General features: G+C 46.3%; 1 protein-coding gene across 4 annotated transcripts in view; it reads right to left on the reverse strand.

Annotated features, from left to right (window-relative positions):
• LOC119462826 (uncharacterized) overlaps positions 1 to 12,571 on the reverse strand; it is an 88,694-nt gene extending 76,123 nt beyond the window's left edge. Inside the window, exons 1-5 of one of the 4 annotated variants that reach the window (XM_049671926.1) lie at positions 12,416 to 12,571; positions 7,440 to 7,510; positions 5,541 to 5,627; positions 2,397 to 2,435; positions 642 to 692 (exon numbers count right to left, since the gene is read on the reverse strand). In XM_049671926.1, coding sequence (XP_049527883.1) covers positions 642 to 692; positions 2,397 to 2,435; positions 5,541 to 5,627; positions 7,440 to 7,510; positions 12,416 to 12,554 — 387 coding nt within the window. In that variant the 5' untranslated portion in view covers positions 12,555 to 12,571. The remainder of the gene's footprint in view (positions 1 to 641; positions 693 to 2,396; positions 2,436 to 5,540; positions 5,628 to 7,439; positions 7,511 to 12,415) is intronic. The other 3 variants (XM_049671925.1, XM_049671927.1, XM_049671928.1) reach the window with 3 other exon arrangements.
• Positions 12,572 to 27,069: the final 14,498 nt, after the last annotated feature.

Genomic DNA, 27,069 nt, shown 5'->3' on the forward strand with positions numbered 1-27,069 from the left:
GAAAGGAAAAAAGAAAGGGAAGAAAGACAAGGAGGTTAGGCCAGTCTAAATGCCGGCTGGCTACCATGTGCTGGGGATGAAAGGGGTAAAGGAATAAAAGGTGATCGAAGAAACAATAAAAAAAATTCAAGGAAGAAACTTAACACAATAACGCGACCCTACGCCTATTTACGTTCAAAGCGGTCGCACAATTCACAAGCCCTTAGGAACTTCAGCAAAGTCCTTAAGGCCTTGAGTGCCGAAACCCGTCTGGACCAGTGTCCTAAAACTTTTTCCTCTGTGTCCAGTTTTTCAAGCACAGTCACGAGCACTTTTCTTGCCACATTGAAGCGGGGGCAGGAAAGAGAAACTAATTGAAGCCCATATCAGACAGGTAGGCAATGCGGCTTAATGAAAATATAAGAAACTTTGGTGTCTGTGACGTGGCGACTTTTCAAAAAGACTTCGCTAACGCTGAGCAGATGGATCGCTACATTGCGCTACGATTCAGGCACAGCATTATCTCGTTCAAGCTCGCCAATTCATTCAGTAACAAAGAGCAACATTCTTCACAGCGAATCATAATGGACGAAATCGTACTGCTTACACCAGAGCACCGAGGCGGTATGTCAAGGAATTTATAAGTCAAAAGGTATACCGACCCAGAAAGTTTTCATCTTGGCCCGTTCTTCAGCTGTGGCATTAACGTTGTGCTGAAACGGCATAGCATAGAAACTGTTAGGAAAGTAAAATCAAGAGGGCTCACACATGCGTTTCTTAGCTCACTGCACTAATCGGGCAGGTTAGCTTCAACATATGGCAGCAAGTCTGGTCATGACCACGCAGTTCAGCAAGTTACGACGCATCTCAGAAATAAAATCTCAGCAGTGCTCCGCACAGGAAACTGGTATCTAACAGAGGAGGAGGGAAAACTTTATTTTAGTCAGATGGAGAGTTATTTAAATTACTCGGTTTCTTCTGCTAGGCGGCGTGAAGTGCCGTAAGCCCTTGACTTTCGGCGACCTCCAAAGCCCAGTTGACGGTAGGCAGCTGGACCGCGGGATCCGAGCTGGACACCGCTACCTCCCAGTCTCAAGTGTCATTAAGTTCGAGTTCCGCCTTAGGTTTTGAGCCCGGGGCAGTCGCTCAATATATCTGTCAGGTCCGCTTTATAAGCGTCGCAGTTCTTGCATTTAGGTGAGAAGCAGCCCGGATATATTAGTGAATACTTGTAAGGGTTGGAAAAAGAGCCAGTCTGCAACTGTCTCCAGGTCACCTGTTGCAGTTTATTCAGTGATTTATGCGGAGGAGGGTATCTTTGTCTACCTTCGCGGTAGTGCATAGTAATTTCATGGAAAGTCACCATGCAATCCCTCGCTGAACCCAGGTCGAGGCCTCCCACCGCCCGGCTGACGAAACCTCGGGCATAATTGTGGGCAGCCTCATTTCCTGGGTGCGAGGAATGTGACGGGACCCAGATGATTTGAATATGCCGATCAGGTGGTGGATATTTGTTTAGAACTTGCATCTAACAGACGTGATGTTTCGATTTAACTTTCTGACTACATTCTAAGCTGCTACGTCCCCATATTCCACTTTTTGATTTCCTCCTAACAACGCCCCAAAAAGATACTATGCAGCAGATCTTACTTTTTCAACCATTCAACTATATAGCCCGGCAAAATACAACACTTCGATTGGCGCAATTCTAAACCTTATATTGCCCGATAAGATGCAGTCCAACAGTAATGGCAATGACTCTGCTAAGTTTGTAATTTAATGCCAACGAAAGCATCACTAAGAAAACATCGATGCTATGCTAGCGGTCATTGGCGGTCATGTATTGATGGTTGTACGAGCATTGAAATGGGGGCTTTGAGTACGATTCGGTATAATGTATTACGACTACAGAGTTAGGGTTACTACAGTGTTCCGGCAATTATCATTTATTAAACGCGGTATACATATCTAAATTGCCTGATTTCAGGAAAAAAGCAAGCACAACTGAAATCATAATTTATTATCTATGATTTTTGCATATCCTATTTAAAATGGCTAAGCACACTATTTTTGGCAAACAATATTCTGCCACTCATGTTGTTCTTGTTGTACAACTTTGTTCCCATTAGGTAACGTTGTCGTCGCTTAACGAAGTTGCAATGCAGCACAATTTGTACTTTGAACTCAAGAATAGATCAAAAAATGTCGCTGGAGCCAATGCTTTCACATGGGTACAGCAAAAGCAGCTCCTGCTCTGACGAAGGCAAGTACCCATGTCGAAACTGCGGCGTCAGCGACATTTCTTGTCCTACCACTATTCATCTCTGCATCACGTAAAGTAGTTTCCGGAAAAGGAAACTTGAGAAAATCATCATTCGCAGTCTCCGGACCAATTTATATCAGTCAATGATACTTACGAACACTAAGGCGTGCTGCTTGAAAAAGCAGTCGTAATACTGCAAGAAATGAGAGAGAAATTCGCATTAGTATGCTCTTTCAATTCAGCATTGACATTCGGCCCTTATTCAAATATTGCAAGGCGCGAGGAAAACTAAGTAGCATTTGATGCTTGCGAGTAATAATACCCGAACGCTAAAGCACGGTAATATATCCCGAACTAGAAGAAGTTCCCCTAATCGGAGAATTTGACTGAAACTGAATGGCATCAGTAAATATGACAGTGGAATAAACACAGACAGAAAAGCTTACGACGAGAAGCAAGAGGCTACAATTCGAGCAAGTCCTTCATAACTCTTATGTTTGCTTGGCGGTTGTACTTATGAAGAATGAAGTGAACAAAATAATTTTGGAATAATTCAAGGGCATAAGTCAGATTCTCGGAGCTTATCCTATACCGCGTAATCCTACTTAGTGAGAATTGATGTCATGTGCATGAGTAGATTTATTGAGACAGGTGCGTGGGGGAGGTTACGGCGGATGTACCCATGCATGCAATAGGCGTTAAAAATTATGGAATTCATGTAGAGAGACCAAAGTTAGAGAGGCCAAGTTGAACCAAGTTAGATGTGTGCGCCTAGCTAACAGTAAGAGCTTACGTATTCCAGGGGAATGATAACTATTGTAACGTGGTTTCATTCTTCCAACTCTAATAAGTTTTCACTATGTAAATTTATTTTTAATTCATAAAAGCGAAATGAAGCGCAAGCATAAGATAGCTTTCCAACGACAAATTTTGAGCGTTAATTTGGCCATCAAGGTAGTGCGGTTTAAAAGGCGCAACCACGCAACCGTGTGTATCGTAGAAACCCAATTTGAAATCAGGATTTTCCGCCCCCCCCCCCAAAAAAAAAAGGAAAAAAATAAAGGAAAGAAAAAATTTATTGAGATAACGTTGCTCCTGTTCCTCGTCTTATATAACAGCTTCTAGCACATCGTGAGTATTGGTATGGTACCGTGTATTGTGTCCGTTCGCGAACGCATAGCCATAGCCGTATCCACACGCGGTCGCGTTGGGATCACGTTCTGCCGCGTTCTCGGCTCCCGTTGCTATTAAGTGTGAAGCACTTTCTGTCGAAAACTCCCGTCTCGTTCACTTGGTATATACCAAAATTGGCATGGAAGGGTACGAATGTACATGATTAATAGATCAAGATAGCAATAACATGATCACATGCTCATCAGTTACGTCACGATTAACGATAATAAAATCACGTGTGGCGCATACTCGTATTGGATATGTGGGTATGAGCCAGGCATATGCGGGAATTAGCAGAAACTCGTGAAAATCGCTTCCGAGACGCCACTCTGGTACCAGCGCAGCACGAGAGAGGGCGTAACAACCCCACAAGCGCTCCTTTCCTGCTCACTTATGCAAGTATACCACAAGAATAACACAAGGGAAACACCGGCGCATCACAGCTTCGCACTTCCCCAGGTTTCAGTTTAGTGGAGTTGCATTAGCGCTGTATTTGAACTATACAAGCGCAGAATTTGAATGAAGCGCTTAATGTAGCTCCAATCCTGCTCAAGTCCTGCGCTTGTGCAGTCCAAACCAACAGTGAGTTAACATAAGGGAAACACCGGCGCATCACTGCTTCGCACTGCCCCAGGTTTCACGTCAGTGGAGCTGAATTAGCGCTGGATTTTATCTACACAAGCGCCGAATTTGAGGAGGAGTAGAGCTACATTAAGCACTGGATTTGAGCAGTATTTGAAGTACACAAGCGCTGGTTCTTTTACTAAGCTCCAGACACTGCGCCAGATTGAAGCGCCTTATACAACTACTGGACCACCTGTATCCAGTGATTGCATGCCTTCAGTATAGGCATCGTGGGTCTTCGGAAACGAAGATTCATCGTGGGTCTTCGGAAACGAAGATTCTTAAACCACGGCCGTGCGCGTCGCTAGCGCAGAAACCAAAGAGGACATTATTGTTGTGTCACGTGGCCGGTGTGGTTTTCTTATTCTGTGGTGTGTGTCATTCAAGATGAGTACCGTAACGTTTCACCAATTTTCAGGGGCTTTCAAAATGAAGGTTTTGGGGTATGCCGAAGTCAATGCCAGGTTTCTCAGCGCCAGGTGGCCGTTTCATAAAAGGGCTCGGTCAGCAATGCCCTTGACGGAACTGATGACGACGCTCTGCGGAAACCGGGGAGCGGGAAGCAGTCATCATTCGATGAAAGTGTAGATAGTTCCGGCGAATGAGAGCTGCGCCGTTTGTATGGCCTGTTTTCAAGCGGAGACAGACACGCGAACTGGAGCATGGATCACGGATAAGCGATGCAATAAACTGATGATCAGTATTTTGGTACTTTTCGATTAAGAATGTTTTCCCATTTTCCCCCCCTTTAAGGTCAGGGGTTGACCTATATTCCAGGCTGACGTTTATTCTGGTTTATCCAGTAACCCCGAGCCTAAGAACCAGATAGACTAACGGGCTACTAGTAAGGCATGCGTGAAAAGTTAGTGTAAATAATAAAAATAAAAATAACATGATATAGTAACTAATGCTAGCATAAAGCACGACTGCGCATGCCGCATAGAGAGGCGTTTCGCATTTCTAGGTGCCGGTGTGAGAGCTTACTGCTTGGTGGGCCTTTGCTAAGCTCCTCGACTGTCGGCTCTATAAATGGCAATTTTGTTTTATTTAAAACTACAAGGTACGTATATGACGGCGAGGTTAAGCAGATGAGCAGCTCCCTATCCAAAGGAGTAGATTATCGACGTCACGCTACACAATTCCCGACGCAGGCACCCCGGAGAGTCCACCATCTGCGCTAACTAGTGACCGCTTTTATGAATGTCTTGGTATGATATTTCGGCTCAAGGAGACATTTTTACAGTTGGAACAGTCTGATGACCTTACTGTTTGAAACCATTTCAGCTCTTATACTGGAACTGACTAGCCAATAACTACGCTAGCAAGGAAATCGTCATCAAAACTGCCTGATAATATAAGTGAAACAGGCGCATATCTTCTGTGCAAGAATAAAAACTGAGCCCAACTACAAAAGGGGGAAAACTCCCTCTTGGCTGTAGCCACGTGGCCGTGTTTTCTTTTTTTTTTGAGAAAAGACTAAAAGACAAGTGCGTCTGCTCACCTCAGCAACTCGATCAGGGTTATTGCAGATCTCATCGTGATTCAGGTCGCTCTCGCAGGCTGTCAAGTTGTAGCCGAAACCATATTTCTGGAAGGAGAGTTATTACAGCGTTGACGTTGATCACTTTTTTCAGCTTCTTCTTCTACCAAAGAGCCAAATACTTGTAGCGAATGCTACAAGTAGTTGAACTTGAATATTATTAATATTACGATTATTATTATTATTGCTATTATTTGGTTTGTACACATATACGCACAAGGAAACGAAGGAATTAGGGAGAGAGCAAGCTGACAACTGCCACCGAGAGGGGCACAACGCCTGCCTACTCTTTCAGGAGGAGGTAATAGAGGAAATGAAAATAGGAGTGAAGAAAAGATGAAATAAAGAGATGATGGAGACACAGACAGAACAAAACAAAAACGCAAATAATCTCTATAAACGGGAGGCCAAGTCAGTGTCCTTCCGAAATGTTAGCAGGGCTCGATGGGCCTGGACACGTCAAGCAGCCCAGCCCCTTGGAAAACGGCAATCGTCAAGGGCCACACATTGCATCCCAATAAGTGTACATTTCTTAAAGGGACACTAAAGCAAAACAATAAACTTAGACCGATAAAGTAGTCCTAGCAAACTATGCTGTAGTTATTTACACTGCAATAGGTCAATTATTACAAGAGAAAATGAAGGTGAAAGTAAATTTATTTTGAATTTCGCGTGGTAACTCCGACGTCACCACTTCAGGTTGACGTCACAACTTCTATAATGTTAACTTTCGTATTTGGGCCACGTTTGCTCAGTAAAAGTTCGCGAAACTTGCCATATATTCAGTCTTCGTCCCCTTTAGAACAGAATGCAGTCTATCTTTACCACTAAAGAATTAACTGAGACCTCGAAGACGCTGTCAAAATCTATGACGTCAAAGTTAGCTGGTGCGGGAACTTCAAGGTAGCGTCACCACTCGCCTTCTGTGTTTTTCGTTTCTTTCTGGCTTACCAAGCGGCTTCTCGCGCTAAGAGTGGTGTGTTTGTATTGTAGAAGAGTAATCTACTAATACAGAACCAATAATTTTTGCCTTTAGTGTCCCGTTAATTAGCAATGCGCGCTGCTCAACGAATACGGGACACTCTAAAGGAGATGTTCAAGTGTCTCATAGGAGCCAACAAACGTACACGACGGGCTCTCCATACGTCCTTGTCAGTATAGCCGTTCGCGCAGCAACACAGATCCAACTCTTATGGAGCTCTAGCACGACGGGGCAAGCCTCGACCACCAACGCGGGGAAGGAACGATCCGTCTGCAACACGCCGGTCTAGGTGCTCCTTTAGGAGGTGTCGGCGTGTCAGGGCAGCCACATTCGTGGTGGGCACAACTTGAAGCGAGGCGATCAGCCTCTTCATTTCCAGCGATGCCCACGTGCGAGGGTATCCACTGGGCAATGAGGGACACTCCACGCGAAGTAATTTTACCGGCTGATTCTTGGATACTGCATAAAATTGGGCTTTCGGCATCTCAGTTTGCTGAGGCAGCACAGGAGTGTGTAAAATTGACGACCTTCAATGCGTTAAATTCTTCGTGTACGTAATTCATAACAATAGCAATCGCTGCCAGTTGTGCAGTTGTTGATGAGGTTGGATGAAGTATTCTAAACACCCGTCTGATGCCAGTCGAAGGGCAGAAGAAAGCTGCAGAAGCGCCTTGGGCGTTTACTCTCACTTGAGAGTAGCATGATGAATACGGTGTGGTTAAATTGTGTTTTTTTACGACTGGACAACTCTACAGGCCAGGCAAGTTCACCTGTTAACGTTATTTCTGTTGCATTGATGCGCCTCAAAGAAAGCAAGGCGCCGAGGCGTCCGGCAATGTCAGTATAGAAGCAATGACTTTTAGGAATTAAGCGCTTACCCTGAACAGCATTCTTGCGGAATGGGACTTCAAGCAACTTCCATATTTCTTCATCAATGTGGTCATGGCACCTGCATCGTAGCGATGGCGTGGCATCAAACCATCACTTACAACTTGTCATATTGGGTCTTAGTACATCCCCGGTTAGTGTTAGGCCACATCGAAACAACTATTTTCTCTCGGCGAATATGTCACGAACTGGCCGCCGACATTACCGAGAGCCAGAAACTAAACTCAGCCTGTTTCAGTTTGTCCCAAAGAAAGTTCTTATGCCACAGGAGAGTACATGTGCGTACGTTTGTGTGTGCGTATGTGCATGCCTCTGCGTATGTGCGTGTGGGTGTGTGCTTAATGCGTAGTGGTACAGAGACAGCTTACGCAGTACTGTGATAAGGAAGTGCGAAAGTAACAGAACCGACGAATACGTGCTAGTTTGAGGATGATTTTAGTTACGTATAGTACCAGAATCGGCTGACGAGAGTGACAGGACAGGCGTTATCCTAACAGACAGAACAACAGCACCTGTCCTGTCCTTCTAGTGCATGTCTTTTGATGTACTATTCGGAGTCTCAAAAGCGAAAGTAGTGTGCCGAAGTATTGAACCTCTTAACATGGCCTCGCGGTCGTGTCATTTTTGCCTAAAGTCCCCTTCGAATGTGTAGCCCTGTCCCCGCGAGCGCAATAATTCACATTGGCTTCGGGTCCTATCCTTGTGTCACATTTTCACATCGCTTTTCGCCCACCCCAATGTAGTTCACCTCTTTCGTATCCGACCGCAGGTTTCTGTGGTTAACAACCCAGTTTTCTCACTTACTTCTGCAGAGACAGAAGTTTTTAAAGCTCAAAACGGGGTTCCTAGTGTCCGTCCGCGCATCTGTCCCTTCGTTTCGTTACGCCGACGACCACGGCCGTCTTCAAGTCATTGTCGTTACCGAGTCTTTGTCGCCAGGCAGTCTCATCTGCAGTTTGACCATCACCATAGACCAAAGAAACAAAGTTTCGCCGCACCACCACAGGAATTCTAGCTCATGGCCCTGTGGCAACTTGCAGTTAGGAGATGGATATGGTAACCGCTTCGCAATAACGCGCAGCATTTTATTTTTCAAAATTACTCGTCATACCATCGCCGTCATTCTATCATCGTCATCACACAGGTTCGCGTCACATACACATCTGCTTGCCTTACACATACAAAGAGAGAGAGAGAGAGATAGTTAGGAACATATTTAAACGATGGCTCTAGGCCTATTGGGCAAGGGAGATAAGTTCCGCTGACTATGGTATTTTCGCTTGCAAAGCTCAATAGTGAGTAAAGTGTCTTTTTAACATTAGTCTGCGGCCAGATCGAACGCTGAAACGCTGTCACTTCCTTAAGCCGCTACATCCGCCGGAATGTTTTGAGCCCTTCCCATTCCCACACGAGGTGGCGAACATCAGCAGTTACCCCCCTCACATATGATGGCATAGGGGGCTATTCAAAATCGTATGGGCTTCTGCAAAGCATTACCAGATAGACCAGCGTGCTTGCTTAATGCAACCCCGACCACCCACAATCGCCTTACACAAACACGTGGTCCATCTAGGAACGCTTCCAAGAACTCTAAATGAAGCTGGATAGGTTCAACGTGCAAAATGCTTCGCATAATGCCGATTCCCCTTGTGCGCGTGAGATCTGCATAGTTGTAGTGTTTTTTTTTTTTTCAAGTAAAATTCAGGGTTTTCGATACACATTTGTGCCTTAGGAAGATGGAAGGGTGGCGAGCATATGAAAGCGAGATGGAAAAATAATGCTATAGGTTTAAAATGGTTCAAACGCTGTTATACTCACCACTGACCTTCCTGCGCTGCAAATGCGGGAAAATCTCAGCACCTCCGTTATCTACCCTTTCCTGTACAGCCACGCGCCAAATAAAAATTGTACCCGGTTTTCATTCGGCGTCGGCGTGTTACCGATTCTACATTAAGGTGAGCATGTTCTGAACCTGGCTTTCATGTTGTCCTGTATGCTTTTCTTTAGTAAGCATAAAATAAAATAAATTAAATTAAATGAAGGAATAAATTAGGCATTATTTTTGCACGCCTCACCTATTTCTGTGGTTACTAAACGCGAGATGGGGCGCTTTTGTTGTCGTTCTTCTCGCTAGGTGGTATCGACAGCATATACTGCGTGTCCCAGGTTACGTGGACCGAGGTTTAAAAAAAAAGAACCAGAGATACGACGGGATCAATGGAGTTTTGTTAGCAGTGCTGGATTTTGACACGTGATGAGCAATGGTGGATGGTTTATAAATGGTATCTCCTAGAGAATGTCTTCGACATCTTGGCAGGCCTTCTCACGCTGTACGGTCGGAGGGATTAGCATTAATTAAGTTCTGCACAAAAGGGTTTGTTCCATTTGCGATCTGTAATTATAAAGAAATGTTCTAGTTCAGACGTTCTGACACTGTCTGTCACTGATTTCTAAGAACGTATTGGCTGGCGCCGACTCCAGGGAGCCTCACTTGACTGCGAATTTCTGGGTGCACGCGGCGTAAAATTCAATCTTTATGGGGTTCGTTAGTCACAAAGCGTTTCTATAGAGGACAACTCCACTCAAATCAGAACGCGTCTTGAGCACTAAAGATTGTGATATTGAGAACGCAAGGACGGAATAACTTCTCGGACAAGCGCAGTAGGCCTACTGTTCGCGATATCTCTAGATTGGTTATTCACAGCATTCTGATCAAGGATGGTGAAGCTGTGTTTTGTTAACCACAAGTTCTTGGACTAAATGTTACCGCTGTGTACCAAAGCTGAATTATGCTGTCACTCAGTTGAAAAGATGTGCGCCCACTACATCAACCTTTTTCATACTAGGCAATTCGTATAAGCTTGTGCATTTCCTATTTTGGAATACTTTTTATTAGAATTAAGGACAAACACTCCAGAGATAGTAAGGACTTGTGCTTACCGTGTTTAATATGGCCCTAAAGAAATTGTACATTTTGCTTGTGGCTCTTTAAAATTCTCTGTATGACCACCACTGAGCTATGCGTCCACGTTCTATCCTGCACAATGGTTTCAAATTGCACGGGTTTCTACGCTTGTTCTAATGAGAACGAATGAGAAGTAACCTTCTTTGTTTTGCGATTAAATATTCATGACTCGTGACCAAATAGATATGACCAAAATATTACCAAGCTTACTTAACTAGTAAGCGGTTAGAATACATTGAGAGAAGAAACCAAATTATAGGCAAATATAGGTATAATTGAGCCGAGATATTATTTATATGCCGTGACAGTATACTTGCCACTGGGTTATGTTTTCGCCTAATATGTACGAGCTTATCTAGGAGGAAATAGCCCAAAATAAGAAGGCACATAAGGCTTGACGATGAAGTTGTTAGTGGCAATGGCCTGCCCTCGAGCTTTAAGTGTCCTATTCTTTTGTGTCATTTCCTCAAAGATGAACCACATCTCCGACATATATGAGTGCACAATATTTGGGCCTTTCTTATTGTTGCTTAGAAAAAAAATGTCACAGTTTCGCCCTAAGGGCGAAGCAATGAATACGATAGCAACACAGCAATGTCATACGAAGTAAGGTGAGCGGCTTTGGTAGCAATAGGAATTGTAGTAAACATGAGCTGATTAAGTAAGCAGGTGTGCTGCGGTGTAAGTAGACCGACATGAAGAGAGACTCGATGACCACGAGAAGGCGCGTGTGAAAGCGTCGTGTTGATGAGAAGCGCTTCCCGTGACCAGCGCGTGCGAAGGGACACACCTGTAGCGCTGCACTGCCGATCCGGGCAGCATTGCATGTGTAGCGTGCGCTGGAAAATGTGGCCCGGCTATTACTAACTGAATGAACAAGCGTGGTGTGAGCGCGCACAAACAAACATGAATAGATCACACTGAATGACTGCAGACAACGACTGTCAAAACGCTGGCAGCAAGCGCATACGCCGCAGCGGGCGAAGGTACGTGGGGTCTATCGCTTAAACGAAAACTGAGCGGCGAATGCACAGCGCATACAAAGGTCAGAGACGTGTGGAGATAAGAGACGGTGCGGGCGAGCGACGAGCGCGGTTGTTGGCAGAGTAGAAGTGCGCCCCCCCCCCCCCCCCCGCTCCCTCCGGCGCTCGCTTCCCGCTTCCTTGCTTGCGCGTGGGAGATTGAGTGCGTTCGCTCTCCGTGAGAGCGCGCGCCCCCGCACGCTTCCGCTCGGGCATACGGCGCGCGGCGAAGATTTTATCTATACGGAACCTCACGGCGACAGCGACGCCGACTGCAGAAATCCGGTTGAAGTGTCCATATAATTGCTATCGCAATAAAATGTAGAAATGTGCGCCAGGATAAGGCGTCTGACTCATTAGTTTTCGAAACCAGTCTGATAACCATGTAGTTTTCGAGCGCAAGCCACGAACTGCGGATCTTTATTTTCTTGATCCGCTCATTCTGGTTGACCTCAACGCCTCCTAGCCCTGCTGGAGGAGGGCGTTACGATGTATTATGCGTCAGCGCTCCAAAACTGCCAGTTACTCGTATAAACTTATCGCAGCTACTCGACCGCGTCACTAGCATGCCATGAGCGTTTTGGTCGCGCACACGCTGGTTAGTGCCATCCAATAAAAGTGAATTCCAATGTGCGAAGAGGAAAGACCGCGGTGTGCCATTTTGCGGGCAATATGTCCGATGACTGATGTTCACACGGGGCGTTACAATTGCTATTGCAACACAACATAACGCACATTCACCAATGTTGCACTGAAGCTCGCAACGACACATGTTCTGCAATTACAAGTTCACATTAGGTGTCCATGATTGCGTGCGCACAATGCCTGCAACAACCACGCCTGCGTTTATTTTTTGTGAGGTTTCGAGTTCCAGTGTTTACATTCAGTGTTGCTGGAACTGTTTTTTTCTTTGTTAGAACGCCATTATTGACACGGAATATGGAACCACAAGAGCAACTAACACATCTTGAAATCTTACCTGAAACGCGCATCTTCTTTACAGCATGCTTTCCTTTAGCGAAGTTTGGTGGATCACAGTAAAGAAATGAGCCTACTGTCAACCCCAAGCATAGTGCAAGTAAGATCAAACAAGAGACAGTGTGGCCGTGGCGTCCCATGTTGTACACTAAAATGTGCGCTTCACCGAAAGGAAGTCATCAAAGCGCAACTCCTTTTCAAGGCTTGTGGGAGCCTCGACGGCGAGCCTGCACGCCATCCGGTAGTTTAAGCCCCTGATGAAGAAACAAACGTACGTGTTTTGTCCTTTCAGTGACGGCTGAATAAATCGTACTCTGCGTCATGCTACGAACAAATCAATTCACCTTTGCATCGCTGCTCTAGTTGTGCACCAAATCCTTGCATCTTTCGCTTGATGGTGCGCACAAAAACATACGGCACGTAGTAGCAGCAGTAGTCACGGAATATTTCAAAAGTGCTGCACGGAAAACAGGCAGCGACCACTCTGACGTCTGTCGGAGTGTTACTGCGTAAGCATTGGAAACTGTACCGCCCATGTTGCTGCATGCTAAATCAAGCTTCACCTCATACTGTTGCGTTTCACTGCAAGTAATTTTTACCAAATTGAAATATAAGGGAAACATGTTCACAAACAGCCTAATAACTTGTTCCCATGAGCGAGTTGAAATAGTGGATCCTCCATAATTTGCTGCCATGTATTGAAAACAGCGCAGTCGAGGGCGACAGAAAACCAGGTGGGATTATGAAGTTAGGAAATTTGCAGGCGAAAGCTGGAATCAGCTAGCGCAAGACAGGGGTAATTGGAGATCACAGGGAGAGGCCTTCGTCCTGCAGTGGACATAAATATAGGCTGATGGTGACGATGATGATGATGATGATGATGATGATGATTGAAAAGAGCGTTTTGTCAAGGTAACGATGCATATGTTCGTGAAGCTGTATTCACACAGGGGAGAAATTCCTTACTTCGCAGCTAAGAGTACGCACCACGTGGCTCAACCAACGCTTCTTAGGGGCAAGGGGCTGCCGCAGACATCGGCGGTGACAGCAGCCGATATGGTGGCTTAACGGCTATAAAGTTGCGATACTAAGCACGAGGTCCCTGGGTCAATTCCCGACATCGGCGTCCACGCTTTAGATTGGGGTGGAATGCTAAAACAATCGTTTACCGTGCATTGGATGTACGCCACCGAATTCCAGGTAGTAAAAGTTAACCTAGAGTCCCCCACTAAGGGCGTGCCTTATAGGCTGTGTTTCGGCACGTAAAATCTCAGAAGCTTTTTTTTAACATGCCGGTGGGCGGGGCAGAAAGCATAGATCTTACTAACTAGGCTAGCAGCATATCACACTATGCTCACCGGCAGTATAGAGGGGAGTGATGCAACGCTTTCATTTCAATCGACAGCGCAAATGGAACGTTGGGACTCGGTATAATTTTTGAGACTGATGGCGGAGAGAGATTCGGGCGCGTGTGCGTCCTCCGATTACGTGATAGCAGATTGCACGTATTTATTTTTATGTGCCCCATCACAGTTTGCTTTCACAATAGCGTCCACGCGATCGCGCCGTACGGAGCTGCTGCCGGCAAAACTGCCACGCGACAGGCCGCTCGAGGCAGTTGGCGTGTATTCGTGGGCACCTTTCACACTCGGAAAAACACTTTTATGTAGCGGGTATTGAGCAACAGAAAGCTGCATCGGGAGTTTCTCATGTCGCTCTACAATGTTCTCATTGACACTTTTTATCTAACTAATTGAGAAGTTGATTAATTAATTAGGACTAATTATCTGATTAGGAGGAATGCAAAAAATAATCTGAGTATCTCCAAGCGACGGCAAACAACATTACCTTGGTTCTGTCCATGCACGTGGTATTTGCATATTTTTAAAGTGTAGCTAAAGTTAAGTGAAACACCTTGTATATATGTTACCCGAATTTTTAATTATTAAAATTGTGTAATATTCCTTCTTTCTTACTCGAATGAGCGCTGTTATTTTAGTACGAACCAATCTGAATTGCTCTAGGCAGGAGTCATTGTTTTTGTGCATATTTACTTTTGAATACTACAAGTTTTCCTCTTAATTCGTTATAAAATGTGTTTGTTCATCCATGGGCAAATTGGTGTTCTGTAATATCTCTTGTCATGAGTTGCTGTAGACAGCATTATTGCCTCACTTCAGATTATGGTTAGTTTATAATTAAGGGCAATTCAGCGCACTGCAGACGTTCGCGACGAGCAGGAAAGATAATGCGACTATGAGTGCCCCGAGACTTAATGTGCCGAACCTCTGTGACTGAGAATAAAATTACAGTAGGGGAGTGATCACTTACGGTTGCGTAATAAGTAGCACACTAAGTGCCTTCAGCGTCAAAGTTGCATAAAATATGGTCGATACAAGAAGGCGATTTTCGTGTAACACGCGTTGGTGCAAAAATAACATAATCAAAGCCGTATAATGACATCATGTCATAGTACACTGAATGACAGCCTTTTAATGTATCTGTGTTGAAATCCCCGCAAATCACTGTTTTTGGTGGAGCGCATTTACATGCTCTAATAACCGTTAAAAATGACATAAGTCTGCAGATCCCAGACATCGTGGAATTCGATCTCAAGTGAAGCACTTTCCAGGCATCGTCTAGCAGCATATAGTGATCAGCCCAAGTTAGCTGACAACTTAGTCCACTGGGTTGGCATAAGTTCTTTTCATGGCAATGTCATGCCGTGCATGCATGCACGTTAGGAATTTATCTCATTCTCGTCATGTGTGTCATGAAATTGGTGGGAACCATGTCATATATTCCAATCAATTTATGACATACATGGCACGACATGTCATCAGCATCACATATGCATGTGCATAGTTACTTTTGAATACTAAAGGTATTTCTTCTTAATTCGTTATTAAATGTGTTTGTTCATCCATGGGCAAATTGGTGTTCTGTATCATGAACGTGATCCATGAGTTGCTGTAGACAGCAAATCATGGATCACAGAACAAACGCGGATTGAGAAAAGCGGAGTTAACATTAAGCGGGAAAATGAAGCTGGGCACGACAGGTAATGCGTTGGATGGATAAGAGAAGGGAAGCGCAGTCGAGGGCGGCAGAAAACTAGGTGGGGTGATGAAGTTAGGAAATTTTCAGGCGCAAGTTGGAACCAGCTAGCGCAAGACAGGGGTGATTGGAGATCACAGGGAGAGGCCTTCGTCCTGCAGTGGACATAAATATAGGCTGATGATGATTATGCATGTCGTGACACGCATATGTATATAAACGTGATTCTTGTGTATTGCTCCTTCATACAAGGAATATCACAATGTAATAAACAAAAAATACTTCGTCAAGTCGGAAGGAAGTTCAAGTAGATGCCGAATCGAGTACCTCATGGAGGACGCTTTCTTTCTGTCACTTCGCTTCTCTCAGGACCAGTAGTGCCATCTATTAAGCATATTGTGAAACTTCTAAATGCCGCAAAAAAAAAAATGAAAGTAGTGTTTCCGAATCGCATGACACGCACGAGATTCGCTGTGGTATTTTACATTATGACAGTATTGGTTAGCGCTGGGATGCGAAGGGTTAAAGTCTCCTTGCTTTACAGGCTCCAAGAGCCGTCTTCAAGGCCCTGCCTCGCAATTAATCAACAGTGAGGTCAAAACTACTACTACTACTGATGTCACGAGCGAAACGATGGAGTTCTACCTACTATATCTGTGCGACATTATTTTACCCTCTGCATTTGGCGGTGCTGCATTTTCGTGTACTTGGCGGCTGTGAATACTGCGACCTGCGATGTAAAAAAAACCAAAAAGCAAAACACACACAAAAAGAAACGATGTAGCGCTATTGTTGCGAAGTCATTGTTGGAATTGACCGTGTCAATGCTTTCGACATTGTTTTTTACTTCCTGCCTGACTGTCAGCTTACCTCTATTGTGGGGTACTTACCACGCTTCAGGCTGATCATGATTATTGTCATGACGTAATAGTTCAGCGGAAATCCGCTAGCTGGAGATAAGTAGCCTGGTTAGCTCAGATGGTAGAGCGGCTGCCCCGGAAAGGCGGTGGTCCCGCGTTCGAGTCCCGGACCAGGACGAATTTTTCTTCAACTGCGAGGCTTTCTTTCGAGGAAACCGCATGGGTTTCCATTGTAGCAAATTGCTACATTTGGGTGGATGTCTCATCAGTTTCCCTTTAATTACTTATCTCCACCTAGCGGATTTCCGCTGAACTATTACGTCATATACTTGCCTTTGCTTCGAGTTGTCGACAAATTCGACTTCGCCCTGCCATCTGCTAGCCGCCTGGTTAGCTCAGATGGTAGAGCGGCTGCCCCGGAAAGGCGGTGGTCCCGGGCTCGAGTCCCGGACCAGGACGAATTTTTCTTCAACTGCGAGGCTTTCTTTCGAGGAGCCCGGTTGGGTTTCCATTGTAGCAAACTGCTACATTTGGGTGAATGTCTCAGTTTCCCTTTGATTATTTTCATGTACGTACGCCTCTCGTGCACCGTCGATGCTGTCTTCGGGAGCATCTACACGAAGAATTGCACGCCAACACATTGCCATCTTGTCGAGAACAATTTCTATGCAATGGACTTAATGTCATTTTCGTCCACTACATTATTGCTTATTCTGGCCTCCAAAATACACGCACAGGCTCCACCGTTGTCAGAGTCTACGTGGAGTGCAAAACCATGTAGTAATTGTCCAGCGCTGTCGTTGTACGATAGCGTGGTGATTAGCGTGGCCGACCCTCAAGTCTCAGTGGTAGTGGTTGTGGATAAGTTTTCTTGTCCTTCATCCTGGGGTGATGGGGAAGCTGGCGATGCCGAGGTGACCTAACGGGCTTACCAGAATAGCGCGATCGGAATGCCCATGCGCCGAACGCTATAGGGCTCATACCGTATACCGTAAGCACGCTATTTCTAAAATTTAACGTTAGGGTGCGACTGTTTTCAGAACAAATCCGTGCAGGGGTGGGACCTCGCCTCGATGACCGTATCACCATTTTCTTTTTTTTTCCTTTCTGTTTGGCGGCGCGGTCGGTGTGCGGCGCCTCAGTTCGGATCAGCTCATTCCAAGTGAGCTTGGAATGAGCTGACAATGAGCTGACATGTCAAAAAAACAAAACATACGCAATTGCTCAAAAAACAGACGCCCAAGCGCAGCTCTGAAGCATTTCTGTAAAGAGCACAGAGGCAGACTTTCTCATTTTTTAATGTCACAATTAGCTTGCATGCGCGGTTCTAATCATGACTGAAACCGAAAAAGAACAATTCAGTTATTTGTACGTTTATCAACATTTCTGACGATCGGGTCATGTCGCGGTAACCAGAACAATACTCCACTCAAACCGAAATAAATCGGTGCCCGGGGAACTCTGAACCGGTAACCAGAACAATGATAACCCGATCATCAAAAAGCCGAATCAAGATAAATCAATTATCTAGTGTTGCGCACTAACCGCAACTAAAAACAAGTCGTTCTGCCGGGTTGAGTCCCTGTTAAAATTATTGCTGAGTTTTTCAATGATAAATCTACGCGCAGAGCGAAACATTAAGCAGCAGCCGATACATTCTTACATTTAGACGGCTTGTACAGGTCTCTTGATGTCCTCACAGCATACCTCTCGTTGACGGCAGCCAAGGACCTCTCAAAAAGCCTAAGCTCATCGTCTGACTTCAGGTAGCCATGGGAGTTCCCGTCTTCATGATGATGTAACCCTTGGAGGTACTTTATGATCCCCTTCTGTCGGTCAGGAGGCGCGCTCATTGTTGCATTCCGCGCTTTCACAAGCGAAACAAAACAACGCACGCCGCGAATATGATACGCGCGCCAACTTCTTGCTCACGTTGAATGAGCTGATCCGAACTGAGGCGCCGCACACCGACCACGCCGCCAAACAGAGAGAAAAAAAGAAAAAAAATGGTGATACGTCATCGAGGCGAGGCCCCGCCCCTGCACGGATTTGTAGTGAAAACAGTCACACCCTTAACGTTACCGTGTTTGCGTGGTTTACGTAGTTTATGTAAAACATGGCGGCGGTCCCGGTCGCCCGCTTCGAACTGAATTTGGTGTTGTTTTTGTAGAATTCGCTTCGGTCGAAGCAAATGACTGTGTAAATGGCTTTCGCTTAGTCTCAGGCCCCTTCGACGACAGCGTAGTATGGATAACTTTGTGGAATTTTCGAGATCGCTTCTCGTTTCGAACGCGCTTAAGCCTAACGAGAGAAATTTTCTCCGAGATGCGAGCGCCACCTATCAGTAAAGTCGGAAGATAGGCCCGACCATGGCATCTGGCCTCAGAGATAAGAAGATTTCGGAGGCTATGGTAGACAGCTTGTACAGAGGTCAACACACATGTCTAGAACACACTCGCGAGGGCCAAAGCAGCCACGAAAGCTTAAGCCGACCAACAGGTCGAGAGAAATCAATCGAAACTGTAAATTTAGTCACGCAAGCTCACATACAGCCAATTTTGTGCCACAGGACGTCATCAGATTTGCCAGCGCAGTCCTGCGAACATGATTCGCGCGTTCTAGAGATGTGTGTTGACCTCTGTACTGCTTGTCTGTTTCGCTGCAGATCGGCGGGCATGGGAAGTAAAAATACAACGCGCACCTGGCTTCCATTGCGCGGCCTCTCGCACTTTCCGCATGCACACACACAGAATTACTTAGGTTCCCTATGTATGTGAAATTCAAAGCGCAATGGAATAGCGTCCCGCACGTAAACTACGCTATCACGCTATACTAAAACTATTTTTCTGAAAAGTTCGTTTGCGGAACGGTAACGCTATTTCATTTAACCCCGCTATTACATTAACGTTAAACTAAAACTGGCTAATATCACATTTTGCAGTCTACTTCGTTTAGCGTACCATTTGCCATAGTTAATTTAGTTAATTACCTGGTTTTAAAGAAAGAAAGGCCAATTTGCCTTCACTTATGGGCATGCGAGCTGCTGCAGCGACGCATTGCACTTCTTAAAAACTAGGCAATTAACTGTTACAAGTCTTATAATAAACGACGTAGACTCTATAATGCGATCTTTCAGCAAAACTTGAGCAAAAACAGTGCAGCGTTGAGTGAAAAACCTCTTTTGGAACACGCGCAGCGAAATATGCAGGGCCCTGCCCATTGTTGCGCAGTTTGTTCGGTGCTTTTTATTGCTCGAGCCTATACCTCGTACAACTGTGAGTAAAAGCCCCCGTTTTGCAACAGCTGCTAATTACGTTTCTGTTGACCCTCGGGACTATGTGTACCAACGAAAGGGAGAGCTGTGCTAGCTTTTTGTAGCCGTCAAGTCGTGACAGCGCTGGTTTCGACGATGAAGAACATAAATCTCCGTTTGCGCTCGACTCGCCAGCACGACAGCCAGTCGGCGAGCAACGCCAAAATCCAGCGAGAGGCGTACGCTGAATTCGTAGCACTCGTATTTGAAATGAGTCGAGCACGGCCGCGAGTTTTTCGAAAGAGACCAGTTGGCGCGACGAACGGTGGCAACCCACTTCACCCATACGATCTTGTCACCGGGAAACTTGTGCAGCGTCACGTCGGACCTGTCTCTACACACACCCACACCACAACTGGCCTCCCCATTATGCAGCGTTACGGAATAGACCAGCGTGCAGCGCTCGAGTCACAAGAAAAACAAAAACAAATGGCTGCACCCGTGCGGCTACGCACGACACAGCATGGCACGACTAAAGTCCCTAGATTCCCGGCTGTAGGGACTTTAGGTACGACCACCCGACACAGTCCCATGTGATGTAACGCTTCCTGTGGCAAGCGCATTCTGTCGTTGACGCGGGAATTTTGAAAAGTGCTGATTGTAACACTTATTCAAGGATTGATTACACGCTTGCCTTATTCCTGTAAGAATTGTTAAGAGTAAAAGAAGGCACACGCTTTCCTCTAAGGCCGTTTATTTTCGTTTGTGAGATGACCGGACAATCCTTTTAACGCGAGAGCCTTAAATGTCTCATCGTTCAATTGACCTTTAAAGTCCTTGAGCGAAAACGCGTGGACGACACGAAAGGTACAACAACTATCATCATCAATGGCTCATACACACGTGCGCACTCATACCCCCGTAATCAAGCAGGATGGATGATGAAGCGAATTTGGAGAATTAAGAATTAGAATAAGCGAATTAAGAGGGAATGACTAAGTGAATTAAGAGGATGACTCAGCGAATTAAGAAGGATAACTCATCAAATTAAGAGGGATGACTAAGTGAAGTAGATTAAGCGAATAAAGGGGGATGGCTAAGCGAACTGATGTCGTTGATAAGCGTGGATATTTAAGATAATTGAAGTTGTTAATTAGGGCGGCTAAATAAATTAACAAATAAACACAGTTAATTAATTTGCGTAAATAAATTACCCAATGTGGCTAATTACCGCGGTTAATTAGGTCTGATAATTAAATTGCTTAGTTAGGGTGGCCTAATAAACTGCCTCATAAAGTGGTAAATTAAGCTAATTACCGTAGCTAATTAACGTGGCTAAAACAATGCAAAAAGTGAAAATGTTACACAAAGTACGTCTTGTGTGCGTCTTTAATGCGTCGGCACTCGGGCTTTCGCCTTCAAGTCGTCTTACAGATAACATAAGAGACCCTGACAATTTTTTCCCCTCAACAGTATTAGCCCTAGCGAGGGCCGTAATGACACGACTGACTGACGGTTGCGACAACGCAATCGCTTCTGTATTCCAGACGCACAGCTGAAAGCAACCCAAGGAAAAAATTTAAAAAGAGGGGAAAAAAAACGCGCATAGCACTTTCGTCCAAATGTACTTACATGCAGTTAAATCTTGTGGTACGGGATATTATAGCTTGTCACAAATACGTAGCACTGTTTCTTCGGAGGGCCGAAATTGTCTTCGGAACTCTCCTTCGCTCATGTCGAACGCGGGGCACCGATGCCTCTCGTCACGTCGGGTTCTTTCGCCAACTCGGGTTCTTTCGCTATTGTCGCCTGCCTCTAGACTAGCAGACGGCGACGGTTGCCTTTGCAACCATCTAGATCATGCTCGCGATCGCGCGCGACCCTCGTGCGAACCACCTTTCCGGGGTTCCGCTCGTAGCAGACGACGGTTCGCTTTCCAGATGATTGACAACCTTTGTGACGAGAACAAAATTTCTAGTAACGCTCACCAGGGATGATGACAACGAAGCACCGGCCAATGGCGTTCGTGAGAGCAAACCGGTGCCAAAGCGAACCGTTACAGAACACGGCCCCATGTTCGACGATCGGCCCATGCAGCACGACAGAAGCAAACCGCACTAATACACAGGGTGTAATAATCGCTGGTACGTGTTTCAAACGCCGCTAAGGGCAACCGTCGCCGTCTGCTAGTCTAGAGGCAGGCGACAATAGCGAAAGAACCTGAGTTGGCGAAAGAACCCGACGTGACGAGAGGCATCGGTGCCAGGCGTTCGACATGAGCGAAGGAGAGTTCCGAAGACAATTTCGGCCCTCCGAAAAAACAGTGCTACGTATTTGTGACAAGCTATAATATCCCGTACCACAAGATTTAACTGCATGTAAGTACATTTGGACGAAAGTGCTATGCGCGTTTTTTTTCCTCTTTTTAATTTTTTTCCTTGGGTTGCTTTCAGCTGTGCGTCTGGAATACAGAAGCGATTGCGTTGTCGCAACCGTCAGTCAGTCGTGTCATTACGGCCCTCGCTAGGGCTAATACGGTTGAGGGGAAAATTATCAGGGTCTCTTATGTTATCTGTAAGACGACTTGAAATCGACATGTTTGCAATGAATACAGTGTTTATTCACCTTTTATGGCCATGAAGAGACTCGACATGATTATAAAGAAGTATTCAGCTATTGGCGTGTTCTTCACGTGTCGACACATGTTCCCCTCTCGAATCCTCTTCCAACTTTATCATTCACTTTTTCTATCGCATTTAAACCACTCTTCATTAATATGGGGCACAACAACAAAAAGTAATATTAATAGGCTCTTGCTTTTAGAAAAGAAGGCCATTCGCTGTGCAAGCCTTGTCGACTACTTTCACCCAACAAAAGAATTATTTCTGAGAAACAGGATAGTTAATATCGAGCGCTCATACAAATGCCGTCTTTTGCATTAGCTTCATTTTGCAGAAACAAAAACTGCTGAATTTTTAAAGAGCGTATCTAATCCTGTAGAATGTTCCAGTATTCGTATCACAAGGGCACGCTAAAGGTGTGTACCGTGCCCTAGAACTAATTATCTTTTGCAATCGTAACTCACAACGTACCAGTGCTACAGAATAAACTTGAAAAACGTTTAAATGAAGATGTTGGGCTTTTACGAGGGTGATTGCGCAATATATTTGTATTTGACTAATTTTATTGATCCACTGTTTTTATCTCGTCTTATATATTGCTTGCATCTGTTATTAGTACGTCTAGTATGTAGTGCATGTATTTGGACATCTTGATATGCATAGTGTATTTATATTAATGTATCGCTTATAGTGTAGGTGTAAGTATTTATTATTGTGACTGTTGGTTATAGTATAGGTATGGGGTTTTATTGATGTGTCTTCATGTATTGTCATTTAATGATATTACCAATGCATTGAGACTGCTGCCGATTATTTGCCCCGCTGGCCTCCGTCAAGCTGTATGCTTACAGCTTTTTTTGCCAGGGGATCCTTCAACGCAACGTTGTATGTGTGTTGTGAATAAAAAGTTGTTGCAGTTTCACCTGAAAGGCGAAGCATCAATTGCGATAGCAAATTTCTAGAGAGCTATACGGAGTAATGATATTAGCTTTATCAGCTGTATAAACTTGGACATGCAGCAGCACCGGCAACACGCATAACTGTTGTCGACGCCGTCGGCGTTTTGCCCGCGTTCGCTCAAAATGCGTGCGGCGTTGGTGACTGTTGCCGGAGCCTCTGATATAAATAGGCACTGCGTGCCGCAGCTAAACGTCGCCTCCCTTCCCTCCCCCTCCCCCACGGCCTCTCGCTCGTCGGAAGAAGGCGCGTTTGCTCTACATACATGGTGATTGTGAAGGAGAACGGAGACGCCCACTTCTGCAGCCCTTAAGCGAGCACGGCGCAGAACGCGCGTTTGTTCTCCGCCGTGCGTTCACTCCGCGTGAAAGACGCGCCCCTCGCGCCCTTTCACTCGCACATGCAGCGTTCGGCGCGCGACGAAGATTTCTTCTCCAAATGACGTCATACGGAACCTCACGGCGACGGCGACGGCGACGCCGACGGCAGAAATCTGCTTTTGAGTGTCCATATAATTGCTATCGCAATAATAGGCACTTGGTGCCGCAGATAAACGTCGCCTCCCTTCCCTCCCCCTCCAAACGCGCCGGAGGAAGGCGCGTTTGCTCTACATATATGGTGATTGTAAAGGAGGAAAGAGACGCCTACTTCTGCAGCCCTTAAGCGAGCACGGCGAAGAACGCGCGTTCGTTCTCCGCCGTGCGTTCACTCCCCGTGAAAGCGCGCGCCCCTCGCGCCCTTTCACTCGCACATACAGCGTTCGGCGCGCGCTGAGCCGTGCTCCCTCAAGGGCTGCAGAAGATAGCGCCAACCTTTCCCTTTCCCTCAAGAACCACTTACCACCACGGCGACGATTTCATCTCCATTGACGTCATACGGAACCTCACGGCGACGGCGACGCCGATGGTAGAAATCTGCTTTTGAGTGTCCATATAATTGCTATCGCAATAAAATTGAATATAAAGAGCGGCTATAGTTCGACTGATGGTTCGACGTACTGGCGCCGGTAACGTAACCGGACGCGCGGCCAATGCGCTCCGACGCACCCGGCATCTACGTAACCGGATGCGCGGCCAATGCGCTCCGACGCATTACGCTCGCCCGCGTGCCGATAACGTCAGATTATAAACGCGCCTTAATGCTCTCTTGTGGTTTGACCTCTAGCTCTCAAGGTGAAAACTGTTGAGTCGCCGACGGCGGCCCGGGGTAGCGTAATGAAGCTTTAGCTTCAAAAATGCGATGCGAATGGGCCCCGATAACGCTATCGCGTTCCACTCTTAAAGGCGAAGCTTAAGCGTCCTTCAACTTCTTATCATCTCCTTGATTCTGAACTCTGCGTTATGTCAATTAAATAGCACTCTTGTTGAATTTGGGAAGTAATACACAGGTCATGACTAAAAAATTGGTGCAGTTTCACCCGAAAGGCGAAGCATCAATTGCAATAGCTAATTAGTAGAGAGCTATACGGAGTAAGGATAGTAGTTTTATCAGCTGTATAAACTTGGACCTGCAGCAGCACCAGCAACGCGCAGAACTGTTGTCGACGCCGTCGGCGTTTTGCCCGCGTTCGCACCGAACGCGCGCGGCGTTGGTGACTGTTGCCGGTGCCTCTGGGGGCGGCTCGGAGGTTTTCGACAAGGTCAGAATGGGACACTTGTCGAGCTGCGTCGGAAATCTTACCCACCTTCTCGCCTCGCAACGTTTATTGCGATAGCAAAAAAGTTGTCGCAGTTTCACCTGAAAGGCGAAGCATCAATTGCGATAGCAAATTTGTAGAGAGCTATACGGAGTAATGATAGTAGCTTTATCAGCTGTATAAACTTGGACATGCAGCAGCACCGACAACACGCAGAAGTGTTGTCGACGCCGTCGGCGTTTTGCCCGCGTTCGCTCAAAATGCGTGCGGCGTTGGTGACTGTTGCTGGAGCCTCTGATATAAATAGGCACTTGGTACCGCAGCTAAACGTCGCCTCTCTTCCCTCCCCCTCCCCCACGGCATCTCGCGCGTCTGAAGAAGGCGCGTTTGCTCTACATATATGGTGATTGTAAAGGAGAAAAGAGACGCCTACTTCTGCAGCCCTTAAGCGAGCACGGCGCAGAACGCGCGTTTGTTCTCCGCCGCGCGTTCACTCCCCGTGAAAGACGCGCCCCTCGCGCCCTTTCACTCGCACATACAGCGTTCGGCGCGCGGCGACGATTTCATCTCCAAATGACGTCATACGGAACCTCACGGCGACGGGGACGGCGACGGCGACGCCGACGGCAGAAATCTGCTTTTGAGTGTCCATATAATTGCTATCGCAATAAAACGTTGCGAGGCGAGAAGGTGGTATAGTGCCTAGCATATTTCTATGCACTATAAAGGTGCTAAAGACTTCCGACGCTGCTCGACAAGTTTCCCGTTCTGATCTCGTTGAAAACCTCCGATCCGCCCCCAGAGGCCATGGCAACAGTCACCAACGCAGCGCGCGTACGGTGCGAACGTGGCACTACGGCGATGGCGTCGACAACAGTTCTGCGCGTTGCTGGTGCTGCTGCATGTCCAAGTTTATTGGAAAAAGTCGCCTTTGATCTCTAAGGCTGTGTTCCAATACTCGCTTAAGACGGCAAAGTAGACGGCTAAGTGGACAGCGGCCATCTTAAGTCTCGTTCCATTTCTCACGAAGGCGTCAAAGTAGACAGCTTCGCGAAGACAGCATCGAAGTCAGAAACGATGCAGGCTACTTTCCTGTCCCAATAAGATGGCGGCTGAGCAGGATGCTTGGAAAGCCGACAGGAAGGTCGTCTGCCCACAAGAAAACGTAAACGTGCTTGGGTCCTACGCCCTCAATATAAGTCGCATCGTGTTTTTCATAGGTTCGCAGGCGCAAGGACTTAAAATACAGAAATAATGCGTGCTTTTCTCAACTTTTTCTTGTCACCGCGAGGTGGCGTCTCGTCGCAGACGCGTCTTTCATACGTCATCCAGACGGTTCGAAACGCGTTCCATTACATGGCCTCGAAGCTGTCTTGGCTGTCTCCTTAGCTGTCTACGTAGACAGTCTCCAGTGCTGTCCAGAATTGGAACACACCCTATATATGGTGATTGTAAAGGAGGAAAGAGACGCTAATTCTGAAGCCCTTCAGGGAGCACGGCACATAACGCGCGTTTGCTCTCCGACGGTGCGTTCGCTCCCGTGAAAGCGCACGTCCCTCGCGCCCTTGCACTCGCACATACAGCGTCCGGAGCGCGGCAACGATTTCATCGCCGTTGACGTCATAAGGAACCTCAAGGCGAAGGCGACGCTGTCGGCAGAAATCCGCTTTGGAGTGTCCATATAATTGCTTTCGCAATAAGACAAATCACCGCATATCCACGAAGTTAATCATGGTTATTGGGGTGAAGCAGTGCGGTGTGTGATATGTGGTGATATATATGCGGTGCGTGATATGTGGTGATATATATGCGGTGTGTGGTATGTGGCTGCATTGCAGGGACTTTGCCGGCTACCAAGGAATCTTTGCAAGTCGAGCAAACCACGTACTCACTCTGATAACCACCGGAAAACTCTTGCTGCAGCACTGCGACGGAGTTGACTCGCGACTGTTCGTTTCGTATGTTGCCGATTTTGGTCAACGCTTTGTCGAACGCAATCGCTTCTGTATTCCAGACGCACAGCTGAAAGCAACCCAAGAAAAAAATTTAAAAAGAGGAAAAAAAAACGCGCATAGCACTTTCGTCCAAATGTACTTACATGCAGTTAAATCTTGTGGTACGGGATATTATAGCTTGTCACAAATACGTAGCACTGTTTCTTCGGAGGGCCGAAATTGTCTTCGGAACTCTCCTTCGCTCATGTCGAACGCGTGGCACCGATGCCTCTCGTCACGCCATTTTTTTTTTGCCAGCCAGCCAAACCACACATTT

The sequence above is a fragment of the Dermacentor silvarum genome, chromosome 8 (genome assembly GCF_013339745.2).
Source record: "Dermacentor silvarum isolate Dsil-2018 chromosome 8, BIME_Dsil_1.4, whole genome shotgun sequence".
Classification (NCBI taxonomy): Eukaryota; Metazoa; Arthropoda; class Arachnida; order Ixodida; family Ixodidae; genus Dermacentor; species Dermacentor silvarum.